This window comes from Trichechus manatus, unplaced genomic scaffold (assembly GCF_000243295.1).
Source record: "Trichechus manatus latirostris isolate Lorelei unplaced genomic scaffold, TriManLat1.0 scaffold00202, whole genome shotgun sequence".
In the NCBI taxonomy this organism is placed as follows: domain Eukaryota; kingdom Metazoa; phylum Chordata; class Mammalia; order Sirenia; family Trichechidae; genus Trichechus; species Trichechus manatus.
In genome coordinates, this window is record NW_004444138.1 from 2360845 (window position 1) to 2373774 (window position 12930).

General features: G+C 42.6%; 1 protein-coding gene across 1 annotated transcript in view; it reads left to right on the forward strand.

Annotated features, from left to right (window-relative positions):
• IGSF5 (immunoglobulin superfamily member 5) overlaps window positions 1-12930 on the forward strand; it is an 83622-nt gene that overhangs the window by 65017 nt on the left and 5675 nt on the right. Inside the window, exons 6-8 of the mRNA XM_023742140.1 lie at window positions 1003-1027; window positions 5448-5548; window positions 7102-7175. Coding sequence (XP_023597908.1) covers window positions 1003-1027; window positions 5448-5548; window positions 7102-7175 — 200 coding nt within the window. The remainder of the gene's footprint in view (window positions 1-1002; window positions 1028-5447; window positions 5549-7101; window positions 7176-12930) is intronic.

Consider the following 12930-nt stretch of genomic DNA (forward strand, 5'->3'; position numbering starts at 1 on the left):
AAAATTAATATTTTTTAGATCTCAGTAAAGTTTCATAGGCCAGAAAGTCTAGGCAGGAAAGCACAGTGGTGCTGGAGCTGGAGGTGGGGGTGGGAGCCCAGGACTGGACCACGCCTCTGCTCCTCCCCATCTTCTAATTCTGTATCTCCTCCTGTCCATTGATTAAAACCAAACCAAACCAGCTGCTATCAAGTCAGCTCCAACTCATGGTGACCCCATATGTGTCAGAGTAGAACTGTGCTCCATAGGATTTTCGATAAATGTATTTTTGGAAATAGCTTGCCAGGCCTCTTCTCCAAGGCACCTCTGCGTGGATTCGAACCTCCAACCTTTTGGTTAGCAACTGAACATGTTGGTAACCATTTGCACCACCCAGGGACATGATCAATTTATTGACAGCATTTTCTTTGGTAGTGGGAGGGAACATAACTCTACGAATTGAAACCATTGGCATATATGGACTGAAAATGTATCTTAGAATTCAAGAAATATGATACTTTTAATTCTTAGAATTAAAGAAATACATGACTGTATGATTACTCATTGGATAAAAATATGGCAACACTAAGCCTACGTCTTGGATCGTTGTAGTGATCACATGAGATAATACATTGTACAGCTGTGGCTGGCGTGGTGCTGGCGCACAGTAGGTACTGAGTGAATGTCTGCTGGGATTGTTAACACAGAATAGCTTTCCTGGGTGAATAGAGTCTTTATACTCTTCCTAATCAAATCTAACATTCACTAAGTACTTATTGGATACCTACTATACTTCTGGTATCCAGGGCTTATTTATTTTTCTGAGAATTAATGGTGAATTCCAAGATGTTTATGCTTGGAAGTCATTTGATAATCTGGGATGGGAGAACTGAATAATGCCTACTGGGTTACAAATAGTTACTAATGAGAGGTCTCTAAAAATCAAGGGTTCTATAAAAATCAATACGTATATTTTCAGAATAAGTATCCTGAGTTTACTAATGCAATTTTGTTCTTTTTCAGAATCTAGTTATCAAAGTGAAATAAGGTAAGTTTTAAGTCACATCAATTTTCTGAAAACAAAAATAAACACACACATACACAAAACAAAACAAAACAAACAAACAAACAAAAGAAAAAAAAACAAAAAACCCAAGGATCTTAGTATTTATGTTACTGAAAATGGAAAAGACTGAAAAATGTATATGTCAATCACAAACTCTTGGAGCAACATTAACTGGTCGAATAAACTAGGGGAGTTGCTACTGCCTTTGACTTGCCCTGCACTCACTTAGTAAAATGTGTCCGATTAGCCCTGGTGGCTCAGTGGTTAAGTGCTAGGCTCCTAACTGAAAGGTCTGTGGTTGGAATCCACCAGTGGCTCTGAGGGAAGCAGTCTGGTTCCATAAAGATTAAAACCAAAAAAAAAAAACCTGTTGTCATTGAGATTCCGACTCATATTGCCCCTATATGACGTAGTAGAACTGCCCCATAGGGTTTCCAAGGAGCAGCTAGCTGGTTGATTTGAACGGCCAACCTTTTGGTTAGCAGTCAAGCTCTTAACCACTGTGCCACCAGGGCTCCACCATAGCCTTGGAAATCCTATGGGGCAGTTCTACTCTGTACTAAAGGGTCTCTAGGAGTCAGAACTGACTTTATGGCAACGAGTTTGGTTTTCTGGTTTGTCTAGCATTTGCAACTTGTTCCACAAGAGGGCATTGTGCACCATGACTGCTATTCTTCCTGCTTTGAATTAAGGCTAGCAACTCAAGTACTGTTTCAAGGATGTTAAAAGAACCAGGCAGAGATCCTGTTGGAATTTCTGGGGCAGTGGAGAAGAATGAAACTAGCTGGATGCCTGGAAGGTACATGGAACTGACCAGGCTGACCCATTAGGTAGTATCACTGCTTGGACAACCAAGCTGGGGACTAAAAAAAATTCCTGTCATTCCCACCACCGTCCAGAAGTAGCTGCAAGCACTTTGAAGGTAACTACATCAAGGGCGTACAATCATATGCAATTGAAATGTCAATATTTTATTAGAGCTTTTTAAAGATTAGGGTTTTACAGAGACTGTGTCAGCCTGAGACCAGAAGAACTAGATGGTGCCCGGCTACCACCAATGACCGCCCTGACAGGGAACACAACAGAGAGTCCCTGATGGAGCAGGAGAAAGGTGGGGTGCAGAACTCAAATTCTATTAAGAAGACCAGACTTAATGGTCTGAGACGGGAGGAATCCCAGAAAGCATGGCCCCCGGAGTCTCTGTCAATGCAGAACTAAAACCATTCCCGAGGCCAACTCATCAGACAAAGATTAGACTGGACTATAGGACATAAAATGTTTTATGTAATAAGAATGTGCTTTTTAGCTCAAGCAGATACCTGAGACTAAATGGGCAGCTCCTGTCCAGAGACGAGATGAGAAGTCAGAGAGGGTCAGGAGCTGGTTGAATGGACATGGGAAATCTGGGGTGGAAAGGAAGAGTGTGCTGTCACAGTATAGGGAGAGCAACTAGGGTCACATAACAATGTATGTATAAATTTTTGTATGGGAGACTAACTTGAATTGTAAACTTTCACTTAAAGTACAACAATTAAAAAAATAATAAATGAAGATTGGGGTTTTAAAATACATTGCGAATGAGGATGTGTGCGGCCATCCTGTGGCAGACACTATTCATTTTCCCTGTGACCTCAGTTCCTCCCTGGTAATGATGTCCTCTGAGGACACCACGCAGCAGCAAAACCAAGCAATCTGAAAACACACCTCGTTTGAGGCCAGACTAGGGCAAGAGAAAACTGATGCTGATAATTATTCTGGTGTTTCTTTTGACTGCTGTCACTGGAAAGACCCCAGCCTGATCCTTGGGGTCCCCATTCTTGACTAAACCATCATCTTCCATTTCTGTTTTCTGGGATCAGAGGTGGTTTCACAGTGCAGTGATCAGCAGCTATTCAGGGTCATGGGTAGAGAGTAATGGTAATATATTGTGGTGGTCGTTTTTGTTAGCTGCCATTGAGTTGGCCCCAACTCATGACCACCCCCATGTGTTACAGAGTAGAACTGCTCCATAGGGTTTTCTTGGCTTTGTAGATGTTTTTTTATCTTATTTAATTCTCACAGTGATTTTATGAGGCTACTGTCCCATTTTGTAGATGGGGAAACTGAGAGGCACAGAGAAGATAAGTAACCTGCCCAGTAGCGCCCATCCAGAAAGTGGAAGGGTCAGAATGCAGTTGGGCAGCTCTGCTCCAGGGCCTGGGCCCTTCTCCATGTACAGCTCTAGCACTTAAACCAAAGAGTGAGGTAGGCCCCAGGGAGGTAAGACAAGATCAGCTCACTGGGTGAACATGTCCCACCTGCTTTGTCCTTCACTGCTTCCACGGCGCTAACTTCATCTGCTTACAGATATCCTTTGCATTAAAATAACAATTATATTTTCTTATAGAATCAATAAATGCTTATTGCATAGAAAAATTAAAAAATATAGTTTTAAAATCACCTATCATTCTATTGTACAGAAGTAATTATTGTTACATGTGCATATGTTCACATATATATACATACACAGGCACACATACATATTTTGTAAAATTTGAGTCATCGTACACATTATTTTATAGACTACTCTTTTCACTTGACACTTCTGAAGATTATTTTCTTTTGAATAATACTTGCCTACAACATTTTATTAAATAAAATTTTTTATTGAAGTGTAACATAAATACAGAGCCCTGGTGGCGCGTTGGTAAAGAGCTTGGCTGCCAACCAAAAGGTCGGCAGTTCAAATCTACCAACCACTCCTTGGAAATCCTATGGGGTAGTTCTACTCCGTCCTCTAGGGTCGCTGTGAGTTGGAATCAACTCGACGGCACTGAGTTTGGTTTTTGTTTTTGTTTTTTAACATAAATACAGAAAAGGCTACAAATCATAAGTGTCTAGCCTGATTAATTTTCACAAAGCACCTATGCCTGGGCATTGAATATCTAAATCAAGAGCAAGAACATCATCAGCACCCCAAAAGCCCCCTTCAGGCCCTCTTCAAATCACTACCTACACCTCCTCCCCAAAGGTAAATATTCTTCTGACATCTATCCCTCATAGCCCCACAGATTAGTTTTACATAAACTTTGTATAAATGGAACCCTTTAGTATGTACTCATTTCTGTCTGTCTTGAGCTTTCAATTGAAGATTCATCCAGATTGTTGAGTGTAGATATAGATTGTTTATATTCTGATTCTATATGCTATTATATTCTGTGCATGCACTGCAGTTTATCCATTTTGCTGGTGATGGACATTTGGATAGTATTCAGGCTGGGGCCATTACTGCTTTGAACACTCTAATACATGTCTTTTGGTGAACATATGTACTCATTCCTATTTGGTATTCTGGCTATATATCTAGTAGGGAAGGCTGGGTCATAGGGTAGGCATGTTTAGATTTAGACGATACTGCCACACAGTTTTCCGAAGTAGGTATACTAGTTTAGACTTCCACCAGCTTTTATAGCTGGTATGATATTCCATCTTAGAGATGTATCAATAGTTTCATTTTACCAGTCCTTTATTGCTGAACATGGAGTCCCTCAGTGGTATAAATGGTTAAGTGCTTGGCTATTAACAGAAAGGTTGGCAGTTCAAATCCACCTAGAAGTACCTTGGAAGAAAGGCCAGGAGACTTACTTCTGAAAGATCACAGCCTTGAAAATCTTATGGAGCACAGTTCTACTCCAAAACTCATGGGGGTGCCATGACTCGGAATCAACTCAACCACAACTTTCTTTTTTTTTTTTAATTGTTGGACACGTGGGTTGTTTGCAAGTTTTGATATAATAAATAACTTATGAATGGACATCCTTTCAAGTAAGTCTTTGCACATATCCTTGATTATTTCCCTATAATAAATTCTTAGAGGTTGAGTAGGAATATTTTTAATCCTTTGTATATTCATTGCCAAATTCCTTCCCCTAGGAAGATGCACCTTTTTTTTTTTTTTGCTTTATTTCAGGGGGTAGCGCAGTTTTTTCTATAGAGGGCCAGATAGTAAATATTTTTTGTTTTGATCAACCATATGGTCTCTCTCACAACTACTCAGTGCTGTTGTAACACGAAAGCAGCATGGACGTTATGAAAGCAAGTAGGTGAGGCTGTGTTCCAATAAAACTTTATTTAGAAAAACAGGCAGTGGGCTGGATTTGGATTCTGGGTAATAATTTGCCAACCCCTGCTTTATTTGGTCATTGGAGTCCATGGACTCTTATAAGAAAGTTCCTTCTCTCCCCACAATGGGAGTGTGATGGCTGGGATTTTCCATTCTGATGTTCATCATCTCCCAAGAAGCCAGCAACCAAGCTGTGGACTTAGGTCCTAAGTTCTATGTGTCAGGATGCTCTGAGCATAACTGTGAGCCAAATGCCCTTCGCTGATTAACATGTTACTTCTTAAAATGGTCTAATTCTAGGAAATCTGCGAGTGTGAAAACAAACAAAGAAATGGTTGAGACAAAGATAAAAAGTGGAAATGAAAACTACGGATACAGCTCAGACGAATCAAAGACCGCAAGTGAGTGGACATGTTGGGCAAGAGAATGACCTCAAAACAGCGTGTTGGAAGAGGGGCTGGTGAAACAAGATACCTGAGGGATTCGTGGTCATTGCTTTCTGGGTAATTTTTGGAAGAAGGAGAAATGTTAGGACTACGAATATTCTAGGAATATAATAACAGTAAAAATTCACCTATTTGCCTAAAGCTTAAAATAAAGTCAGGTGGAAATCTTAGAGTTTTAAAACATATTTATATTTTTTTTTTTTGTGCTTACTGTTTCTTCGTGAGCCAGTTTCTACCTTAGAGTGTCTGAGGAGACACCTTAATACCTTGGGAGTAACTTCCCCAGAACTACAAAGAGATTAGAATAAAATTGAAACTCAGCAAGAAATCTCCTCCTATTGAACTTTACAAGCCAGGTTTGAAAAGTCTTTTTGTAGGATCTCATTCCCAACCTTTATAGGATGTAGAGTCATAAGTGGGGGTGACGAGGGGTGTGTCTCTTGAAGGCAACGTGACTAGTAAGCCACAGCCTTTTTAGGGCTCGTGAGAAGGGAAAGCTGTCCAGATTACTCCTTAGCAGTCTGAAAGGAAGCCCGGCCCCCTTGTTAAAGTGTCATGGCAAAGCAAATTTCATGGAAGATTTTCAGCCGGTCAACCCTTGCTGGGTAGCCTGCAAAAAAAATTTTTTTTAAGCTAAGATTGAGAATCTATTCTCAGCAGCCTCATTCTTTTCATTTCACCATAGCTGCCTTCCATACGAGGTCAGCGGTGGTTCAGAGGTAGAGTTCTCACCTTTCATGTGGAAGACCGGGGTTCGAGTCCCCACCTCATGCGCAGCCACTACCTGTCTGTCAGTGGAGGCTTGCGCGTTGCTGTGATACTGAACAAGTTTCAGTGGACCTTCCAGAATAAGACAGACTAGGAAGAAAGGCCTGGCAATCTACTTCTGAAAATCAGCCAGTGAAAACCCTATGGATTGCAATGATCCAATCCTATTGTGCATGGGCTTATAAATTGGAGGCTGACCCCACAGTAGCTAGCAACAACAACAAGCCTCTCATGTATATTCCAAATAATATGCTTCAGATTTTAAAGAATTCCATAAAACACTGACTGTGTCCTTTGATAATCCGAACCCAACTTCTTAGAAATTTCCTGTGGGTGAATATGGATTCATTTGTATTTTGAGCAATTAATGAAGTAACTTGACAAAAATCTTGACCAAGACAAACCCCTGTTCCCCGCATTCTTAAACTTGCCCTGTGTTTATTTTCTTTGGTCAGCCATTAAACCTATGCATCCATCATGTGTTAAGATGAGACTTGGGGGTCCAGAAAAGACTTGATTTTGAGTCAGTTTGCCATATTTTTATTTCATTTAAATTAATAAAGTTCTAAAATTATGTACCCTTAAGGGTTTTTTTTTTTTAAATGTCTTTTTATAGTTAAGGATTATTTTAAGGCAAGGATGATAAATAAGAGCTAACAGATTTCTTTACAAATCAGAATTGTTAGAACACAGAGCTTGGTTTTTGTTGCTGTTATTCTAAAGTCATTCTTCTGTTACAGAAATTTCCTCTCTCCCTCCAAAGTCCCATGAGCTCAGTGTTCTGGAACAACACAACACCAGGTATCCTCATCAGGTGAGCTAGATAATTTTTTTTCCTTTTCTTGGCAATTTTTCGCTATTTAAAACTTTTATCTTGGTATACATACCGTAGCAGGGGCTGTGGAGTTGACCTGACTCATGGTGACCCTGCGTGTGTCAGAGTAGAACTGTCCTCCGTAGGGTTTTCAAAGGCTAATTTTTCAGAAGCAGATCACCAGGTCTTTCTTCTGAGGCATCTCTGGGTGGACTCGAACTTCTAACCTTTCAGTTAGCAGCCAAGTGCATTACCTGTTTGCATCTCCCAGGGGCTCCTAACCAGTTGCTGTTAAGTTAATGCTGACTCATGATGGGCCTGTGTTACAGAGTAGAACTGCTCCATAAGGCTTTCTTGGCTGTAATCTTTACAGAAGCAGATTGCCAGGACTTTCTTCTGCAGCACAACTGGGTGGGTTCGAACAGCCAACCTTTAGGTTAGTAGCTGATGGAAAACCACTTGTGCCACCCGGGGGCTTCTGGGGATTAGAAAATGGTGTATGTTTTATATTCAGGATGGAACAACCTTATCTTTGCTCATCTCCTATCGGCTGGTTGGCCTGGAGGGAATGGGGCTAAGACATGGAGTATCTCTTGCCCTTTGTACCAGTCACCAACTCTGCTATGTGCATGTCTGGGGAGGGCATGACTTGACTTGGGACATGCTCAGTCTGAATCACTATTCTAATAAGCAGCATTTATAGTTTGCCCTTTGTTCTTTTTGAGCCAATGTCTGCCACGACTTAGCATCAGCTCTCCGCTCTCCTGGTTCACCAGAGTCCACAGGATGGATGCTTATCTGTACTTGGGCCCTCAGGAACGTGGCTCATGGAAAGATGCTGGGTGTTGGGTCAGGAGCAGGACGGAGAAACTGTGGTTTGCTCTGTGTGCAAGATCGGTACCAGTTAGACTGAGAGCTGGAAACAGCCTGGGGGGATTGGAATTTTAGGGGAGAGAGTGGAGTCATGGATGACCAAGGAACATGGCTACACCACTGGAAGGCTAGGATTGCCATTAACTGAAATGGAGAATGTTGTGGGTGGAGCAGGTTTGGGGGGCAAACATCGGAAATTTAGTTTGAAGCTTGAATTTTGAGATATGGAGATTTCAAATGCTCAGTTCGATGCACCAGTCTGGAATTCTAGTGAGATGCAAGAGCTGTAGGTATTGTGGGTTGTTAAGCATCTATTTGAGGGACGTGGAATCCTGGTGGCCCAGTGGTTAAGAGATTGGCTGCTAACCAAAAGGTTGACAGTTTGAACCCACCAGCCACTCCTTGGAAACCCCATGGGGCAGTCCTACACTGTCCTATAGGGTTGCTCTAAGTTGGAATCGACAATGTCAATGGATTTGTTTGTTTTGGTCCTTCCAAAGGATGGTTAACTTAAAGTAAACAGTGGATTAGGAACTGTGAGAACATAGTCTAATAATTTTCTGATACAGTCAGCATTAATTGTCATACATGTATGAATTAGGGTTCATATGCAGAAAATGAGATTCTTTTATTTTCCAAAACATATTAGACTATATATATAAAACCAGCGCATCTGTGGTTCAGTGGTAGACTTCTCACCTTCCATGTAGGAGACCCGGGTTTGATTCTTCACCAGTGCACCTCACGTGCAGCCGCGCCCCGGCTGTCATTGGAGGCTTGTGTGTTGCTATGTTGCTAAACAGGTTTCAGTGGAGCTTCCAGACTAAGACAGACGAGGAAGAAAGGCCTGGGGAACTACTTGTGAAAATTAGCCACTGAAAACCCTGTGGATTACAGTGTTCTGATGTGCAACCAATCGTGGGGATGGCTCAGGACCCAGCAGCATCTTCTTCCATTGTGCGCAGGATTGCCACGAGTCAGGGGCCGACTTGACAACAGCTGACAACAGCAACTAGATATATATGTATATGTATAACCAGCAGCATTTTTCCTCTTTTGCTTATTCGAATTTACTTTTATTGGGGTTTTCTTCACAAATAGAAAGCATAGAAAAATTTTGGTTTATGAGTTTTCCAATTGCTTGCGATTTGACTGAACAGGAATTCTATGCAATTTTTACTATACAGGCAGTTGCGGGAGGGGGAAATACATTCATAATAGCGAAGAATTGGCAATTATGAAGGCTAAAGAAACAGTATGAAATACATAAAAGTTTGTAACTGGATTATCTACTTCATTATTCTAATTCTCACTATTGAAATCTAACAACCAGACTTTTGTTTCCTTTTTTATTGTGATTTAGATGAAGGTTTACAGAGCAAATTAGTTTCTCATTAAACAATTAATACACATATTGTTTTGTGATGTTGGTTGTCAACATTCTCCCCCTTTTGACCTTGGGTTCCTTGTTTCCATTTGTCCAGCTTTCCTGTCCCTTCCTGCTTTCTCGTCCTTGCCCCTGGGCTGGTGTGCCCATTTAGTCTCATATACATGGTTGAGCTACGTGTGTCGTTGTTTGTTTTACGGGCCTATCCAGTCTTTGGGTGAAGGAGTGACTTCAGTACTGAGATAAAAGGGTATCCAGGGGATATACTTCTGGGGTTTCTCCAGTCTCTGTCAGACCAGTAAGTCTGGTCTTTTTTTGTGTGAGTTAGAATTTGATTCTACGTTTTTCTCCAGCTCTGTCTGGGATCCTCTATTGTGATCCATGTCAGAGCAGACAGCGGTGGTACCCGCGCCCCATCTAGTTGTGATGGACTCAGTCTGGTGGAGGACGTGGTGGTTGTGGTCCATTAGTCCTTTGGACTAATCTTTCCCTTTTGGCTTTGGTTTTCTTCATTCTCCCTTGCCCGAGACGGGGTGAGACCAGTGGAGTATCTTAGATGGCTGCTCACAAGCTTTTAAGACCCCAGATGCTACTCACCAAGGTAGGATGTAGAAAATTTTCTTTATAAACTATGTTATGCCAGTTGAGCTAGATGTCCCCCGAGACCATGGTCCCCGGCCCTCAGCTCAGTAATTCGGTCCCTCAGGGAGTTTGGACGTGTCCATGGAGCTTCCACGACCTTCCCTTGGTCAAGTTGTTAACCAGCACCATTTTTCTGACCTCTACAAAAGCAACTTAAACAAGAAGTATTTCCTTCATGTAATTCTGCAAATAGTGTTCCCAATCAAATTGAATGTTCTCCTTTTTTAGCGTTTGGAAAAATCAGACTCACAGATGAGCTTTCCAGCAGGACACTGAATCAGACAGCCTTGGGTTTATTCTGCATCGAAGATGTTACTAGGCTGAGGTGGTGGTGCTGAGAATTACCTTTACAGGCCTCCAATCACTCTCTCAGCCGAGGTAGAAGGTATTTACTTGCATTTCCAGGCAGCTCTAGGCCATAATATTCTTCTCTGTGGTGGGGATTCAGCTTGATGCATACTTCTTGCCAGTGATGTGTGCCTTCCAGGCCTCTAGTGGGGAAGGGGCGCTTTGATTGATGCTCACCCATGTGTCGGCAGCAGCTAAATGGTGCTATCAGTGGCAACAGATACCGCCAGGTGGGAAGACATATGAGAGGTCTGTGCTACAAAAGAGGATGGTCTAAGTGACAAATGGTTGGCTCCTGGTAGGAGTTCAAGCTACTCTTCTCAGGGCTGGGTGTCAGGAAAATGGAGAGGTCAATTTCTTTCCATCAAGTCTGTTCTCTTTGGCACATACGTCTCTTGAATTTAATCTGGAGCTAGAAGGAATAATTGCCAGGCTGTAATTGTAGAAGGGTGTTGCATGTTATATGTCAGACCCTCATGCCTGGGCCTGGGGTGGGGCACAGGCTGAGGGAGGAAGACATCTGGCCAAGTGGCTGTCTCCCACACAGCGCCAAGCATGGACACCCAAGAGCACATGGAAACCAGCCATTGTCACCATGGCCTTTCTGTGGTTCCATGTTTCCACTGGACAAGCCAAAGTGTTCAGGTCTAGGGCTAGGCTGGGAAGAAATTCACAATAGGGTGGTGTCAGATGGTTCCCTTTGAAGTATAAATGAAGAAAAAGGGGAACTCTAGACGCGTCTGGATACAAGAGCGTAGGAGTTCTGAGTGATGCTTCTTAAAGCTTGAAGTGCTGTTTCGAACATACTCAGGGAGAGAAACTTAAGAACATGCAATGAACTAAATAATCTATTGGTGGAAAAAGAACAGTAGCCATGGAGGTGCTGAGCCCTGGGCCTGGCGTGCACACACCTGCGTGTATTTGAGTGTTTGCCCTCTCCGCTGCTGTGAATATTTCTGTACACCTGTGATCGTGGGCAGAACCCACATCCAGCGGGACTCCTGCCTAAGAAACTGCTGGTTAGAGCTGAAGGTCGTTGACTACAGATGATGTTATTTGGCAGAAAGCTGCACTAGGCGTGGGTCCTGCAAAGCCTGTAGATTAAACGGAGAGATCTCCAGCTGCCACAGCAAACGCTCTTCTCAGTCCCTGTCACGGTGGGGCTAGTTGGGTCAGATGAACGTCTTATCCACGGTGACAGGGCATCTACAACAGGAACAAGAAGCTCCTGCTTTGTGTCACTAGGTCTTAGAGCAGGATGATGTTGGTTTTGTAAACAGAATAGCAACTGGTGAACACATGTACTTTTTTCTGTTCAGTTGGCCGGCACTCTTATCTGCTTAACCTGGTGATGGGATTTACCTTCAGCATTTTCAGAAGGTCTAACTAACACATGGCCATTGCCTGCACACAGCCTACCAGCTGCTGTCAAGTTGACTTCAACTCATGGAAACACCATGTATGTCAGAGTAGAACTGTGTTCCACAGGGTTTTCAATGGCTGATTTTTCTCGAGTAGATCACCAGGCTTTTCTTCCAAGGAGCCTCTGGGTAGACTCTAACCTCCAGCCTTTTGTTTAGCAACCAAGCACTTAACCTTTTCCACCACCCAAGCACTCCATCCTCAGTCTAGCACAGAGTTACTACGTGCTTATTAAACACTTATTCATTGAAGCGGAGAACATCTTCAGTCCCCACAGTTATGCTGTGCAAGGAACGTGCTTGCATATGTGTAGGAAGAGATACAGCTACTTTAGCTGTTGATCACAATCCAGTTATGACAAGAAATATTAGACCCGCAGAGATGAATATGCAACATAAAAGTAACGTGATGTTTTGAGGTCTTTTACAAAAAGTTAAATCATTCCATGTCCCATTGCCATTTCATTTATTCATAGTCTAGGGCACTTGGACTTCTTCCAGGGTCCTTGTTCAAATGTACCCCAAGGAAGGGCGAGCCAGAACTGCCAGGGATCGTAGGTGGGAGCCATCCGTGTGGCCTTTGGGAAGCCCTGCTTCTTGGTCCCCACCTCTGGACTCCTGCTCAGGAGGCTGGAGTGGCATCTGAGCATTTCTGCTTTTTAGAATGACTTGATGTGGTTCTGATGTTTCCTGGGCTTGAGGGTTACTGATTACTTTTGTACCAAGATAGAAATGGGAGAGGGGGGTTGCTGAAAGGAAAGAGTGAGAGGTCACCAAAGACCAACTTGTCTACTTTGTAATTTCTTAATACCTATATTTTATGCTTCACGATTATGGTTTGCTCAGAGTCCCAAGTCATTTACGATTCCAGTTGCCATTGAGTTGATTCCCACTCAAAGTGATTCCTTGTGTGTCAGAATAGAACTGTGCTTCCCAAAAAAAGACCAGACCTACTGGCCTGACAGAGACTGGAGAAAGCCCGAGAGTATGGCCCCTGGACACCCTTTTAGCTCAGTAGTGAAGTCACTTCTGAGGTTTACCCTTCAGCCAAAGATTAGACAGCCCCATAAAACAAAATGAGACT